At 41.7% G+C, this 17515-nt stretch overlaps 1 protein-coding gene across 1 annotated transcript in view; it reads left to right on the top strand.

The window, feature by feature from the left end:
• Nucleotides 1–17515, top strand: part of LOC126184900 (synaptojanin-1) — a 133369-nt gene that overhangs the window by 79513 nt on the left and 36341 nt on the right. Inside the window, exons 11-12 of the mRNA XM_049927547.1 lie at nucleotides 3093–3275; nucleotides 15721–15829. Of these exons, the coding sequence (XP_049783504.1) occupies nucleotides 3093–3275; nucleotides 15721–15829 (292 nt within the window). The remainder of the gene's footprint in view (nucleotides 1–3092; nucleotides 3276–15720; nucleotides 15830–17515) is intronic.

Raw genomic sequence — 17515 nt, 5'->3', positions numbered from 1 at the left:
AAGAATTGGCAGACAGGGTGGGCAGCAATCTTTGGTTGTTTGCTGAGGATGCTGTGGCATATGATATGGTGTCAAATTTGAGTGACTGTAGGAGAATACAAGATTACTTGACAAAATTTCTAGTTGGTGTGATGAATGGCAGCTAGCTCTAAATGTAGAAAAATGTAAGTCAATGCAGATGAGTTGGAAAAACAAACCCGTAATGTTTGATTACAGCATTACTAGTGTCTTGCTTGGCACAGTCATGTAATTTAAATATTTGGGCATAATGTTACAAAGCGATATGAAATAGAATGAGCATGTGAGGATTATGGTAGGTAAGGCACATGGTCAACTTTGGTTTATTGGGAGAATTCTAGGAAAGTGTGGTTCTTCTGCAAAGGAGACCGCATATAGGATGCGAGTGCAACCTGTCCTTCAGTACTGCTTGAGTGATTGGGATCTCTACCAAGTCAGATCAAAAGAAGACATTGAAGCAGTTCAGATGCGGGATGATAGGTTTGTTATGGGTAGATTCAGACAACACCCAAGTGTTACGAACATGTTTTGGGAACTCAAGTGGGAATCCATGGATGGAAGGTGACATTCTTTTTGAGGAACACTATTGAGAAAATTTGGAGAACCAGCATTTGAAGCTGACTGTAAAATGATTCTACTGCCACCAACATACATTGTGCATAAGGACCACGAAGATAAGATATGAGAAATTAGGGCTCACATGGAGACTTATAGATAGTGGTTTGTCCTCCGCTCTGTTTGCGAGAAGAACAGGAACATTACGGTAGTGGTACAGGCTACACTCCACCACATGCTGTATGGTGGACTGCAGAGTATCTATATAGATGTAGATATTTGTTTTGCAGACCTCCCAGAATAACACATATGGGATGGAGACTACTCATTAGGAAAATGTTGCACAAAGTGTCCTGATTTAAAATGGGACCATGTCAAAAAATAAGTGAAACAAATTATTTGGGTGCCAAATTAAGAAATTTTCTCCTTGCCCTCAAATTCTTTGATGATTACATTTTTATGTTTTTTACCCCCTGAGACTAAAAATGTATGTAGCATTTTCAGAGCTAATAGAATTCACACACACACACACACACACACACACACACACACACACACACACACACACACACACACATTTTCATGACTGACCGCATTCAGTTTTAGTGGGTGAGGGGTAGGGTTAGGGGAGGAAGAAGGCAGAGAACAGGATAGGTGATTGAGGAAAACTAGCTGACAGCTGGGAAAGTTGGCAAGACATATGGATTAGGAATGTGGCACCTGGGAGCTTATTCTGGCCACAGGCATGAGCAGTTGTATGTAGTACAAGATGAGACGCATTAGGGTGTGAGAAAGGGAAGATAGAACAAAAGAGAAGGGAGACTGCAGAGAGAGGTGTGAGTGTAGTGTGAAGAAGGTTGTTGAGTCATAGGGCAGGGATGGAGAACACTGCCTCTAGTGTCCTACAGATTTTTCAGAATATTAGTTTCTGACCTAAGCACTTGTTAACTATATTAACTAACTGCTAATGCAGTGCTGTAATTTATGTGCATAGTGGCACACTTACAAACACCAAAATCCTCAGAGTTCCTCAGCTCAGCAAGGGGATGATTTGGGTACTGAAAACTTTGTGCCTGACTGAAGGTGCAAAACATAATTTTGTGTACATCACTTTCAAATTTTATTACATCTTCTCCGAATAGGAACATTGATTGAGGCAAAGTCTGAAATAACACTGAGATATGTGGTCTTACCCATGATCAAATTTATTGTCTTTCAACAGTTCTTGCTTTGTTGAAAATTTAGTTACAGTTTTATCGTATTGGGACAACTTTATAAGAGACTTCTCGTGACAAAATATTTAAATTCTTGACTAAAATTGTTAACATTAATTTCTTTTATAAATTTGACCTTTAATACAAGCATGTGATCTTTTTCATATTATTTACATATTATTTCGCTTGTACACACACATTCAGTAATTACTCATTAAATGTAATCGTACATACTTTGGTTTTATGTCACATGGATTATTTTTATATGAGATACCACAGTTTTACATTGCTAAGAACAATGAATTACCCTGCACTTGGGTATTTTTGTCAGAGATGATTGGTTTTGCCTATTATAATTTTTAATTTTAAAATGTAACAAAATACACAAATAATTAGCCAAAACTTAATTGTTTACTCAGAAATTCATGTTAAAGACAAGACTTTGAAATAACAAATTATAGGATTTAAAAAAAGGTATCGGGTTCATCATTTTAAATATTCAAATCACATAGTATATAAGCTGTCTAAGATGGCTACTTTTCAAGATCTTTGTGGGGAAGGGATTAGTGGAGATTGAGGCCAAGAGAATTATGGAATCTCTGCTACACTGTGCCCTGTGTCCACCTCCACCCTTGTTCCTCACTCATTCTGCACTCCACTTCAGCTCTGCAGTCTTCCTCTTCTTCTATTCTATCTCCCTCACCCAATCCAGTCCTCCACATCATCATGACCTGTGCACAATTCCCCCTGTCTGTGGCCAGAACAAGCTCACTGTTACCACCTTCCAATCCTGTGAACCTGCTGCATCTCCCTCCCATCTATCTGCCACACTTCCCCCACTCTCCCTCACACTATACATCTCTTTGCTCCTCTCATCCACTTCATCCATCACAGCCATTCACTACAGTAGAGTTGCATTGCTAGCATGTCATCAGGTGGGACAGTGTAGCCATGGAAGAGTGTGTGTGTGTGTGTGTGTGTGTGTGTGTGTGTGTGTGAGAGCGCGCGCGCATGCTCCCTTGCTCGTTTGCGTGTGTTCTGTTAGCTCAGAAAAAGAATTTGTCTGAAATTTTTATGTACCTGTCAATACCTTCAGCTATACTGTCAGTTGTTACATTTAATCTGTACATTATTTATATTCCATTGAAGACTTTCCATTACCATAAAACATCACATTAAACAAATGTAATCCTAACAGCGTGGTTTTAGCTGTCTTTCTGTATCAATGTAAATGATATTGCCACACCATAGAATATGATACAAATTTAACATTACCTTTTATATTTGTTTCTTCTAATTTTACAGCTCCAACAAGTGTTTTACGGGAGATGTGTAAACGCTGCAATGAGTATGTGTTCATGTCAACTGCACGCATTGCAGTTGGCACTTACAATGTGAATGGTGGCAGACATTTTCGCAGTGTTGTGTACAAAGACCTTTCATTATCAGACTGGTTGCTAGATGCCCCAAAGCTCTCAGGATCTCAATGTAAGTGTTATTTTAAATGAAACATTTAAATTCTGCCATTTGGAGACTGCATTTATAGAGTAATGTATGACATAATTGTGCCATAATAATTAGCATGGACTTATGTAGAAATCATAAACCCTAACATAGGGCATAAAGCCCAAGTATTATAAAATCATTCAAAAGTGAGAGCCGTACAGTCCATTTGACAGATAAAATAGTCACATGTACTAAAATTACAAAATATGCTGATGTCTGCAGTGATTTAAAATAGATAACACTGAATGTAGATGAAATATTGATATATTAGAGGACTGAAAAGAAGTGAGAGAATTAAGAAGGCTGCTTCTTCTTCCTGGCCTTGTCCCATGTCTCCACGGGGTTGGCATCTTATTTTGGATTTGGCATCGTTAGCGGTAGTGGGTGGATGGGTGCACTTCCTGATGTTGCTACGTCGTCCGGGAATGGAATTCGTGTATCTTATCTACCTGCATCTAGTGTTATCTCATGTGCAAGTGTAAGAACATTTTCAGAATGTTTACAAATCGTGTAACAGATGGGACGTAGGTAGCAGCCTGGTATTCAACCAGTCGCATGTTGGAATCCACCTAAAAACCAAATCTAGGCTGGCTAGCATGCCGGTGCTCATCATTATTTTCCCAGGTGGATTTGATCAGAGGCCTGAGCACCTCCCTGCATCCCAGAACCAGGCATTTTAACACACTCAGATATCCGGACAGGTAGAATTAAGAAGACTCTGTAAGAAAACAAAATGAAATTAGTAGATATACATGGCATAATTAACCACTTTCACACTGAATGTGTACAGCATTTCTCAGTCTGATGTTTTGTAAAGCTTTGGTAGAAAGAATGCAAATTCAATAACCTTTCTCTTCTGCAGTTCACTTTGCCACACAGCAGTGTCAGGCACAGTGAAGAATATCACTCTGTTGCACGTCACGCTGCAAACTGTTGTTTTCTTTGGGAAATGTTTGTAAATAAAAGCCCCAAGGGAAGAGGAAGTTTCATTGATGCTCTTGACCCCACCTCTAGAGGCCTTTTCATGTTTATTTCGAGTGGCAGTATGTCTGACATGTTTTCCTTAGTCACACATAAGAAAACTGCATGATTTCAATGCTAGGCATCACGATTCTGACATCCATCGCAAAGGTGTCAAGAGTAGCTGTGAGATGTTAGTAAGGCATGTGTGACAATCTCGCCATAGCATGACATGTCCATGGTAGTATTGGACAGAATTTTGGGGATATTTGGTGCCAATATGACCTCATTAACTCACTTTATACGTCACATGAATTTATGATCTTGGCTTCCCCCCCCCCCCCCCCCCCCCCCCTGCCCCACCGCATATGTTGACAACTTGCTATTTGAAACATGGCCCAGACCACGGGCAATGTCAAAGGGCACAATGCTTTCGCACCATTACAGAGGAGGGTTGTAGGCACCTTTGAGCCAGATTTCAAACTTGTGAGTCGCAGTGGGGGAAAATGACCGTGTTTCAAAAAAGTTACCCTTTAATTCTTTTGAGCAATGTATTTTTGTACCACAACTTATCTTGTGTAAATTCTGTATGAATAAAAGGATATTGTACAAATGGGTCCAACCAAACAAGGTAGTGCAGTTGTTAAGGCACTGGACTCATATTTGGGAGGATGGAGTTTTTTCTCTGTCCGATGCCATCCTGATTTAGATTTTCTGTGCTTTTCCTAAATCATTTTAGGCAAATGCTGGGATGGTTCCCTCATCAAGGCCATAGCTGATCCCCTGTCCTATCCTCATAAAGCATACATATATAAGCTGTTTGTATGTGTATTTTTCAGCCATTTATTTTCATTGTATTTTGATGACAAATCATACATCATTTTAAGATGATCCTTGGATGAATGAATAAATTAAGGTAGAGGTAGAACATTAGTACACGTAGTGCCTGTATCAGTGCGGACGTGATAGAAGTAGCAGAGAGAACATAAGGATGTATAGGAAGAGGAATAGCAGATAAAATGTGGAAGTATTAATTCAATTAAAGAATAATAAGCAGAAAAAGGTGAAAAGAGAAAGGGGAGGAATGTGAGGTGAAGGGTCAGATGCGCATGTGGATGGGGGAATAAATAAGCAAATAATAAAAACAAATTAAATTATAATGAACATCAATACAGGAAAGGGGGTGAACAGCAGTTACTGAAAGAAACATGTTTAAAAATTTCTCAGAATTTGAAAACTTCACTGTATGTAACATGTTTAAAATAATTCTGATCTAATGTGGTTATTTAGTTTGAAAAGGTAGGTTTGTTCTGATTTTCCTTTCGAAATTGGTTTTATAAACTAAAAAAAGAGATAGCTATGTACTTGTTGCACTAGATGAGATGGCTGGTTACCTACTTGTGATTTCCAAAATAAAGCACCTGCAAACTATCATAAACATATGTAAATTTTTTTAAGTGCGTTATCTGAAAACTACCTTGAGCAGTTAAACAGAGAACCGACTTGGGACGGTGACATATTAGACCTTCTGGTGACAAACAGACCCGAACTATTTGAAACAGTTAACGCAGAACAGGGAATCAGCGATCATAAAGTGGTTACAGCATCGGTGATTTCAGCCGTAAATAGAAATATTAAAAAAGGTAAGAACATTTTTCTGTTTAGCAAAAGTGACAAAAAGCAGATTTCAGAGTACTTGATGGCTCAACACAAACGTTTTATCTCAAGTACAGATAGTGTTGAGTATCAGTGGACAAAGTTCAAAACCATCGTACAATATGCATTAGATGAGTATGTGCCAAGCAACATCGTAAGAGACGGAAAAGTGCCACCATGGTACAACAACCGCGTTAGAAAACTGCTATGGAAGCAAAGGGAACTTCACAGCAAACATAAACATAGCCAAAGCCTTTTAGACAAACAAAAATTACATGAAGCAAAATGTAGTGTGAATAGGGCTATGTGAGAGGCTTTCAACGAATTTGAAAGTAAAGTTCTATGTTCTGACTTGGCAGAAAATCCTAAGAAATTTTGGTCTTATGTCAAAGTGGTAGGTGGATCAAAACAAAATGTCCAGACACTCTGTGACCAAAATGGTACTGAAACAGAGGATGACAGACTAAAGGCCGAAATACTAAATGTCTTTTTCCAAAGCTGTTTCACAGAGGAAGACTGCACTGTAGTTCCTTCTCTGGATTGTCACACATATGACAAAATGGTAGATATTGAAATAGATGACAGAGGGATAGAAAAACAATTATAATCACTCAAAAGAGGAAAGGCCGCTGGACCTGATGAAATACCAGTTCGATTTTACACAGAGTATGCGAAGGAACCTGTGGCCCCCCTTCTTGCAGCGGTAGGTCTCTAGAAGAGCGTGGCATTCCAAAAGATTGGAAAAGGGCACAGGTCATCCCGGTTTTCAAGAAGGGGCATCGAACAGATGTACAGAACTATAGACCTATATCTCTAATGTCAATCAGTTGTAGAATTTTGGAACACACATTATGTTAGAGTATAATGACTTTTCTGGAGACTAGAAATCTACTCTGTAGGAATCAGCATGGGTTTCGAAAAAGATGATCGTGTGAAACCCAGCTCGCGCTATTCGTCCACAGACTCAAAGGGTCATAGATACGGGTTCCCAGATAGATGCCGTGTTTCTTGACTTCTGTAAGTGACTTCTGTAAGGCTTTTGATACAGTTCCCCACAGTCGTTTAATGAACAAAGTAAGAGCATATGGACTATCAGACCAGTTGTGTGATTGGATTGAAGAGTTCCTTGATAACAGAACACAGCATGTCATTCTCAATGGAGAGAAGTCTTCCGAACTAAGAGTGATTACAGGTGTGCCGCAGGGGAATGTCGTAGGACTGTTGTTATTCACAGTATATATAAATGGCCTTGTGGATAACATCGGAAGTTCACTGAGGCTTTTTACGGATGATGCTGTAGTATATCGAGAGTCTGTAACAATTGAAAATTGTACTGAAATGCAGGAGGATCTGCAACGAGTTGATGCATGGTGCAGGGAATGGCAATTGAGTCTCAATGTAGACAAGTGTAATGTGCTGCGAAGACATAGAAAGAAAGGTCCTTTATCATTTAGCTACAATACAGCAGGTCAGCAACTGGAAGCAGTTAATTCCATAAATTATCTAGGAGTAGGCATTAGGAGTGATTTAAAATGGAATGACTATATAAAATTAATCGTCGGTAAAGCAGATGCCAGACTGAGATTCATTGGAAGAATCCTAAGGAAATGCAGTCCGAAAACAAAGGAAGTAGGTCACAGTACACTTGTTCGCCCACTGCTTGAATACTGCTCACCAGTGTGGGATCCGTACCAGATAGGGTTGATAAACAAGATAGAGAAGATCCAACGGAGAGCAGTGTGCTTCATTACAGGATCATTTAGTAATTGTGAGAGCGTTACAGAGATGATAGATAAACTCCAGTGGAGGACTCTGCAAGAGAGACGCTCAGTAGCTCGGTACGAGCTTTTGTCAAAGTTTGGAGAACATACCTTCACCGAGTAGTCAAGCAGTATATTGCTCCCTCCTATGTATATCTCATGAAGAGACCATGAGGATTAAATGAGAGAGATTAGAGCCCACACAGAGGCATACCGACAATCTTTCTTTACACGAACAATACGAGACTAGAATAGAAGGGAGAACCGATAGAGATACTCAAGGTACCCTCCGCCACACACCGTCAGGTGGCTTGCGGAGTATGGATATAGATGTAGATGTAGATTTGCAAAGGAATATGCAATAACATTGAAATATGCAAGAATTGTTTTATCATAATATCAAATCTTCAGAAAATGCTCTGTTATTCATTCACTTTTACATCTTCAAACATACCACAAAATTTGGAAAAAAAAAAAAAATTGTCTTCAAAAGTCATTCATCATAATCTTCATATGATGAGTTACATCCTTGTCCTTCTGGAGCTCCTTAATGTGGTAGGTTTTTGTGCAGGAAGTTTGTAAATGTAATATCAAGTGATGGACTTAGAAATTTTTTATTTGTCCCAGAGTGTCAATATTGATGTTCAACAACTGCAAAGTGAGTCCTCAAACTGTCCATTTCTTCACTTGTGGTTTTGGATGTTCTTTTCTCCATAGCCATATCCACATCGCCCTTATGCATTCGGAAACATGTTCTTACAAACTCAGATTTGTTCTGTTACTTGTGGCAACAGTGAAATTTTTTTTTTGGAATTCACTCATGTGCTAGTCATTTTAATGATCTTGTCTATGTTGCTGTGAGTAAAGTCTCTTTTCTCTTGTAAGCCTCTAATTTATATCATCTTTTCAAAAATTTTTAGCCTTTGTGAATGTGTAAACATTTTATAACACCTACTTCTTCAGTTCTCTCTACATGGGTCTTTCATGCATACTCATGGAGCAGGCATTTTCCTGAATGAAATGTAGGATTCTCTGCACTATTTTATGATTTTGGAAACATTTTTTGCCCACTGTTTTGGATAGTTTAATTTTTTCCTAGTGTTGCTTGTTCTTGAATTAGTTTTTTCCATGCATTCTAAATTCTGCCCTTTTAAGGGCTGCACATAGTAGGTCATCTTCAGTTGCTTTTTCCATGTCTCGTGATCTACTTTGTTAACATTTACTGGTTTTTAGTACTTGAAAATAAAGCACTTGCTCTTCTTTGTGACTCTTCATCTGATTCATCATCAGATAATGGTTGATATTCCAAAATAGCAGAGGGGATATCAGATGGAGAAACTGAATTACAAGTGTTGCCACTGGCAAGCAAAGTAGAAGGCAAAGTGGCTGATTCTGGTGGTTTTACCCTCAGGACACCAGTGCTACCTACAGAGCAACTGAAACGTGTTTTAGTATATTGTCTATTTTATATTTGAAACATTTATTACTATTCAGCTTAACAAACATACAAAAAAAATTAATGAAGATAATATTTAATGTTACCACTTAAATGTCTCTAAGGAAATTAACAAAACAGGGAAGAGGAATAATGCATTGCAGTAGGATTTTAAAACTATGGTACTTTAGAAGAATGTTGTAATACACATCAGGATTAGACTAAATTCCATAGAAGAGCTTCCATCATTTCCCCCCCCCCCCCCCCCCCCCCCCCCTCTGGAACTCATAAATAACAAATTAACACTATAATAGAGTTCTGAAATCAAACATACACACCTAATTTCTTCACTATAACATAAACTTGACTAATATGTAAAGAATGAAAAAAAAATGCTCATCAAACATTTTTGACAATGTAGATAGTATTATTGATGCTCAGGCTACAGAAATATACCAACATTGTATACTGGTTAAGTATTACACCAATGTAACTCTAGTTATGTACTTCTAGCATTATAGTTATCTCATCATTGTCAGTTCATAAGTTCACCAGCCAAAAAATTAGTCTACCCAGTGTGCACGTATAGCTGAATCTTTAAGCCTGAATAAATGGCACAGCAGTCGAGTTGTGTGTTCAACCTCACATGCTCTGCCTCTGTGTGAGCATAAGGAAGTAGTGATCAGCTGGCAAAGAGTTCTTGGGCTTCCAGCCGGGTGGCGGTGTCTTCAAACTGCGATGTTTCGACGAGTGACATACTCATCATCTTCTGGTGAAGATGATGAGTATGTCACTCATTGAAACGTCGCAGTTTGAAGACACCGCCACCCGGCTGGAAGCCCGAGAACTCTTCGCCAGCTGTATACGCCGGGAAAGCATACATTCACAAGTAGTGATCAGTTAGACATGTATGTTTCAAGCGGACATCCGCAAATAAACAAGGATAAATGTAAGGAAATGACAGAGTGCAAAAGGAGCAATCGTGTTTGGCTATGCCCATGGCTATATGGTGTGTGAAGGTGCTGGATTTGTTGGCATTTCATGGTGGACTATTTGTATCTACAAGCAGTGGTGTAACACACATGGCCATGAAACACGATGTAAGAATTGTGGTCAGAAAAAGAACCTACCTGAGAGGGAGTGGAAATGCATTTCAAGGCTTGTGAATCAGAATCACTTCTGAACCTTACAGGAATTGCTGCAGGCAGTGAATGAAGCAAGAGAACATTGTGACGGGAACTGCATGCAATGAAATATTTGGAGCCAGTCACATCACAAGAGGCCATTGCTCCCACACATAAAGCTGCGCATCTTCAGTGGGCTGGAGTTCATCAAACATGGACAGTATTTGATTGGCAGAACTTAATGTCGTCTGATGAATCACATTTTTGCCTACACTCAAATGATGCACACTGATGAGTGAACTGGAGGCCAAATGAAGTATTTCATACTGAATGTGTGAAAGGTTAAGTTCAAGCTGTAGATGGGTCTGTGATGTTTTGGGGGTGTTTTTCTTATCATGAATTGGGCCCGATCACTGAACTGAGCACTGAAATGAACCAGCATGTTTATTTAAACATTCTGAATGAGCGGCTATTGCCTTTCAGTCTACATTTGCATGATAGTATGTGATATCCCTGTTTTTTCAAGACAACAGCAGCAGAGTTCATTGGGCTGGGAGAATATGTGACAGGACAGGTTTTCTGAACACTTCCCCGCCCTGTTACTTATTGATTGACCTGCAAAATCACCATACTTGAACCCCATAGAAAATTTGTGGTACACATTGGAACAGTGGGTAAAGTGCCGACATCAGCATCCTAGCAGTTTGGTGGAATTACGCGATCAAACCCTCAGCGAGTGGGTTAACTTTGATGTGATGTAGCTGCACAACCTTCTGGACTACTCACTTCTAAACTGAATACAGTTGGTTATCAAGTCCAGGGGTGAAACTACATGGTATGAATGATGCTTGTAATGATTTGTCTCGAGGTGACTTAATTTTTTGTCCACTGAACTTATTGCAGCACAGCTGGGTAACTCATAGCACAGAAATACTCTCTTGTTTAATGCATACCTACTTATTGAAATTAATATTGTGTCCCAACAGTAAATTCTGAGATATATCCAGTTGGTGCATTAAATTGAACACATCAAGTAGGCGAGAGCCATTTACATAACTCAAGAGTGCAAAAATTCGAGTTTCCTAGTTCGTGTACTAATGTGATGATATGTTGGAGAGTAAGTTCCCATCTCCAGAGTTGCAAGAAGCTGGTGCTGAGTGGGAGGGTCCAAATGGCTGGTGAGGTGTAGCAGCCATGTAAGTGTCTTGAGTCTTTCTGTGGAAACAGTTCTCCTATGTTTATTCATTTGATCTGCTGCCAGCATGGAGGTGGCCAATTTTTTAAGTGCCAGTCAGTTAAATGTCAGTTTGTAAATGATGTGGGTCATTTCACATGTTGCCCTACCTGCAGTAGGGCTGGAGTATGTATCAGTGGGTGGGTGCATAAAGTAGGTGGAACAGGGGTGGTGTCCCTTCAGTGTCATGTGATTTGATAAGGATGTTCCAAATTTTAGGAAGGTGATGGAAGATGACAGTAGGTAAGATACAGGAGGGAGAGGTGTTCTTGTTTCAGGGATTGACTCGAGAAAGTCGTAGATCTTGTGAAGAAAGCTGTAGAGGTATTTAAGGTCTGAGTGCTATTGCAAAACAAGGAGGGTGCTTCTGACTCTTTCAGAAGTAGGAGCTATGCCGGGAGGAGAGGAGACAAATTTTTCTCACCAGTTTCTGTTTGAAAGTAACAGTGTTTTTTAGGCTGCTTATGTCAATGTGAGAAGAAATAGGGAGCTCTCTGACCATGAACGAAACATACATGTATGGAAAAATCAAACAATGGAAAATCCAGTATGAAATAATGACAGTATTATGAAAATGATAGATTGCTACTCACCACATGGAGGAGACAGTTAAAGACAGTTAAAATTCGCAAACACAACTCACACATACATGGCCACTGTCACTGGACACTGAGGCCAGACTGTGAGCAACTACACATGATGGGCAAGCAATCAGTGTGGTGTGGATAAAGGGGAGGCTGGCGCGAGGAAGGAGAAGTATAGCAGGGTAGGGGTGGGGAACAGTAAAGTGCTGCTTGTGGGAGTATGCAGGGATGTGGGGAGAAGAGTATGGCAGCTAGGTGCAGTCAGGAGGCTAGGTGGAGGAAGTGTGGGGTGAGGGGGTGGGGGAGAGAAGTAGAGGAAGGGAAAGATAAGTGGGGTGGGGTAGAGAGACTAGTTGGTGTGTTGCTAGAATAAAAGGCTGTGTAATGCTAGAGTGGCAGCATTATGTACTGCTAGAGTGGGAGCAGGGAAGGAGATAGATGGGTGAAGGACAGGACTAATAAAGGCTGATGTCAAGGGGGTTACAGGAATGTAGAATATATTGCAGGAAGATTTCCCACCTGTGGAATTCAGAAAAGCTGGTGTTGGTAGGAAGAATCCAGATGGCACAGTCTGTGAAGCAGTAATTGAAGGGAAGAACATTGTGCTGAGTAGTGTGCTCAGCAACTGGTTGATCCAGCTGTCTCTTGACCATAGTTTCTCAGTGGCCATTCTTGCAGACAGACATGTTATTGGTTGTTATGCCTGTGTAGAATGCAACACAGAGTGGTTGCAGACTGGCTTGTAGAGCACATAACTGTTTTCAAAGGTTTCCCTGCCTTTGACAGGATAGATGATGCTTGTGACCTGACCGCACTGGAGTAGATGGTAATGGGTGGATGTATGGGACAGGTCTTGCACCTAGGTCTATTGCAGGGATATGAGGCAAGAGCTTTGGAACAGGGGTGGAGTAGGGATGGACAAGGATATCGTGTAAGTTCAATGGGTGGCAGAATACCACTGTAGGAGGGGTGGGAAGGATAGCGGGTAGGATATTCCTCATTTCGTGGCACAATGAGAGATAGTTGAAACCTTGGTGGAGAATGTGATTCAGTTGCTCCTGTCGTGGGTGGTATTGAGTCACGAGGAGACAGATGAACCACCCAGTTGCTGAGCAAGCTACCCAACACAAAGTTCTTCGTTTCAATGACTGCTTCACAGCTGGCATCATCTGGACCCTTCCTACCATCAGCTTTTCTGAATTGCACAGGTGATAACTCTCCCTGCAATATGTCCAACATTCCTGTAACCTCCCTGGTCTTAAACTTCATTAGTCCCTATCCTCCATCCACCTATTCCCTTCCCTGTTATCACTCTAGCACTATACAGCCTTCTATTCCATTAAATGCACCCACTAGTCTCCCTCTCTCCCTCCCCCTCCCCCTCCTTCCCTCCCCTCCCCCTCCCTCCCCCTCCCTCCCTCTCCCCCCAACCCCGTCCTTCGCTTCCCCTCCCCCCAAACCCCTCCTTTGCTTCCCCTCCCTCTCCCTCTCCCTCCCCCTCCCTCTCCCTCCCCCTCCCTCTTTCCCCCCTCGCCCTCTCCCTCCCTCTCCCTCCCCCTCTCTATTCCTCCCCTTCCCTCTTTTCCCCCCTCTCCCTCCCCCTCCCCCTTTCCCCCTCTCCCACTCCCCTTCCCTCTCCCTCACCACTCTTGCCCCTCCCTCCCCCAATCCCCTCCCTCCTCCCCCTCTCTCCATCCCCCCTCTCCCCATCACCTCTCCCTACCTCCCCCTCTCCCTCCCTACCTCCCCCTCCCCTCTCCCTCCCTACCTCCCCCTCTCCCTCCCCCTCTCCCTCCCCCTCCCCTCTCCCTCCCACCCCTCCCTCCCTCTCCTCCCTCCCCCTCACTTCCCTCTCCCTCACCTCCCCCTCTCCCTCACCTCTCCCTCACCTCCCTCTCCCCTTTGCCCTTCCTCTCCCTCACCTCCCACCCCCTCCCCCTCACCCTTCCTCTCCCACCCCCTCCCTTGCCCTCACTCCTCCTCCCTCTCCATTGCCCTCCCTCCCCCTCCCTCTCAGTTCCCCTCCCTCCCCTCCCACTCAGTTCCCCTCCCTCCCCATCCCCTGCCCTCCCCCTCCTTCTCCCTCCTTCCCCTTCCTCTCCCTCCCCTCCCCCTCTCTCCCCTTCCCCTCCCTACCCCTCTCCTCCCACCCATTCCCCTCCCTCCCATTCCCCTCCCCTCCCTTCCCCTCCCCTCCCTCCCATTCCCCTCCTTCCCCATCCCCTCCCTCCCATTCCCCTCCCTCCCATTCCCCTCCCTCCCCCTCCCCACCCTCCTGCTCCCCTCCCTCCCCTTCTTGCCCTCCCCCTCCCCATCTCCCTCTCCTCCTCTCACTCTCCCCCTCTCCCCCCTCCCCCTCTCCCTCTCCCTCTCCTTGTCTCTTTTTTTCCTTTCTCTCCCTTTCCTTTCCCCCCGTCATCTAACCTCCTGACTTCATCTAGCTACCCTACCCTCCCTCCCCCCCCTCCCCCATGTTCCTGCATACTCCCACAAGAAGCACTTTACTGTTCCCCACCTCTAGTCTGTTATCCCTCCCCCTCCCTGCCCCAGCCTCCTCCTTACCCCCACCACCCAGATTTCTTCTCCTATCATGCACAGTTTCTTGCAGTCTGGCCTCAGTGGCCAGAGACAGTGGTCATGTGAGTGTGAGGTGTGAGTTGGTCTTGTGTGTGTGTGTGTGTGTGTGTGTGTGTGTGTGTGTACTTCACAAAATGGGAAAAACCTATTAAAATTATGGCTATAGTATCAGTGAGTCACAGCTGGAATTGGTCAACTCATACAGCTATCTGCATGTGACCCTTTCTACTTTGTAACAGTAGGAAGTGGAAGTATCACATAGGTTCAGTAATAGGTAAAGCAGGTGGCAGAATTCAGTTTATTGGTAGAATACGAAGGAAATGCAATTAGTCTACAAAGGAGTTTGCTCACAAATCACCTGTGCGATAATTCTAGGATATCATTAAAGTGTATTGGACCTGTACCAAATATGATTAACAAGGGATGAATGTATACAGCAAAGGATAGGAGAAATGACCACATGTTTGTTTAACCCCTGGGAAAGTGTCACAGAAGTGCTGAAGAAACTGAACTGGAAAAAACTTCACGATGCACACAAAGTTTCCAAGCAAGCCTACTTCGAAAGTTTTCTAGAACTGGCTTTTTATGGTGGCTCAAGGAATATACACCAACCACCTACATATCACTCCCATAGAAATCGCGAGGACAAGATTAGATTAATTACAGCACTCACAGAGACATCTAGACAGCTATTTTTGCCTTGCTCCATACTTGAGTGGAATGGGAAGAGGCCCTAATAATTGGTACAGTGGGAAGTGTTGTCTGCCATACACTTTCCTTTGGTTTTCAGAGTACGATTGTAGAAGTATGTAAGATCATTCACTCTGAATTGAAGCACATTTTCGAAGATTTATATTTTGGAAGCTGAACAAATTAACTGGATTTTTTCCCCTGTATCATACTCTGTGTAATAGTTGATTTGAACTAATTCATTTATTTTCAGGAGGGGAAAAATTGACATTAACTGTAGAGTAGATATTGAAAAATGAAATCTCTTGTACTAGTTTTTAGTTATAGAAATAGAAAGAATCTAATTTTGACCCTTCATAATTTTGCACCTTATCGGTTATGTTCAACTTCCTTTCTTTATTGTCTAGCTCTGGTTGACGTAATGAACAATTCTTCAGCTGACCGCCCTATTGATATATTTGCAATAGGATTTGAAGAAATTGTTGATCTTAATGCCAGTAACATAGTCGCTGCAAGGTAAGTGTTTCTTTTATTTATTTATTTTTATTATTTTTTTGAAATAACTGAGCTATCAGAAGTAACTGCTTAGATTTGTAGATCAGCTTCCAAAAGTGCTTTATTTATATTTAACTCTACTTCCATGCAACTGATTTATTGATAATTACCAATACCAGCAGGCCTATGATTTTGAATAATGGCATTACCACATTAGCCATATTACTAATTTGTAACTGACTAAGTGAATGAAGAATTATTACAGTATAGTTCATTTTATGCCATATCAGAAATAAAGACAGTGAGAGCAGTGTCAAAGTGTTGGTACAGAAGCTGCTGTTGTACTGATTTGTGTACAGTAATTGTCTTGCAGCCCCAAAGAAGCTCTGCATCAAAACTTTCACGAGTGTGTTACATGCAGCTGATTAATCTGTGAATTAAAGTAGCTGTGTAACAGCCTGAGTCACGTCATTGATGTTTTCAAATAATTAGGTTCCCTTCAGAATAAGTGCCTTCATTGGACATAATAAGAAATTAACTAACTTATTTTGCATATTGTCATCGTTTTCTGATGACATAATCTTTTGGGATACGTGTTCTGTTCACAATAAAATATACATGGCACAAAATAAACTAACACAATGAGTAAAGTTCATGCTCTTTCATTTCATAAACTCATATCTGTAGGATAAGGAACCTTTAGAGTCCATGAAACGCTATGAAAATCTGTGGAGTGAAAGGTACCCTGGCTACATGATGTAGGGTGTCAGTGATATGGATACACAGATGACAAACACTGTGTGTGGTATCCCTCTGCTGTAATATACAGAATGTCAGTACTGTTAATTATGCTCACTGGGACTGCTTGTGGTAATGTTTCCCATTAGTGGACAAGTACCTTCTATAGGTCACCAATGCTCCATGGCGATATTGAGGCAGCAGTCTGTTATCCTAGAGCACTCCATGCATGTTCAGTTTTATTTCAGTATTAGATATTGTGCTAGTCACCCAAGGTGCGTGAAGTCTTCATATTTTTGGTTCTCATCTACAAAATCAAACCCATGTGGGCAGGCATTATCATCCATTAGATGGAGCCCATCTCCACATGTGCCGTGATAAGAACACACATACTATTGCAGGACATCATTCCCTATTCCATAACTGTCACAGTACTCCCAGGAAACATACTACTGACATGCTGCTGCTGCAGATGAGAACGCTGGCACTAACATAGCTATGCCTAGATGCTGTTCCTGAGTGCACAATTATAGTCCACTTTATGAATCACAAATAACTTCCATTCTTCACACTTTCACAGAGAGTAAACAAAACAGTGAACTGCATAATTACTATCGAACTAGTTATCATTTAAGTGTCCAGAAACCAGAGATTTCTAATTGATTTCTTAACCAATACTGATAGCAGCAGAGAACATGTCTGTCCTCCTCAACTGCTGATCGAGTTCTTACATTTTCAGACCAGAGATTGCTAATTAAAACGTAACTGATAATGACCACGCAGATAACATGTGTTGTCCAAGACTGCCAATCGAGCTCTGATGTGACAGCCTAGGCACGACCCGAAGTTCTCCAAAGTGTTCCATGAGGCATTTCGTTTAGCAGTTGTTTATTATTCTGCTGCTAATTAACACTTCTGAAGTAATGGAATGATGGCCTGGTATTTAGAGATGCATTTTATATGAAATGC

This window comes from Schistocerca cancellata, chromosome 4 (assembly GCF_023864275.1).
Source record: "Schistocerca cancellata isolate TAMUIC-IGC-003103 chromosome 4, iqSchCanc2.1, whole genome shotgun sequence".
Classification (NCBI taxonomy): domain Eukaryota; kingdom Metazoa; phylum Arthropoda; class Insecta; order Orthoptera; family Acrididae; genus Schistocerca; species Schistocerca cancellata.
Note: the sequence above shows the minus strand (reverse complement) of the source record. Positions and strands in the feature narration are given on the sequence as shown.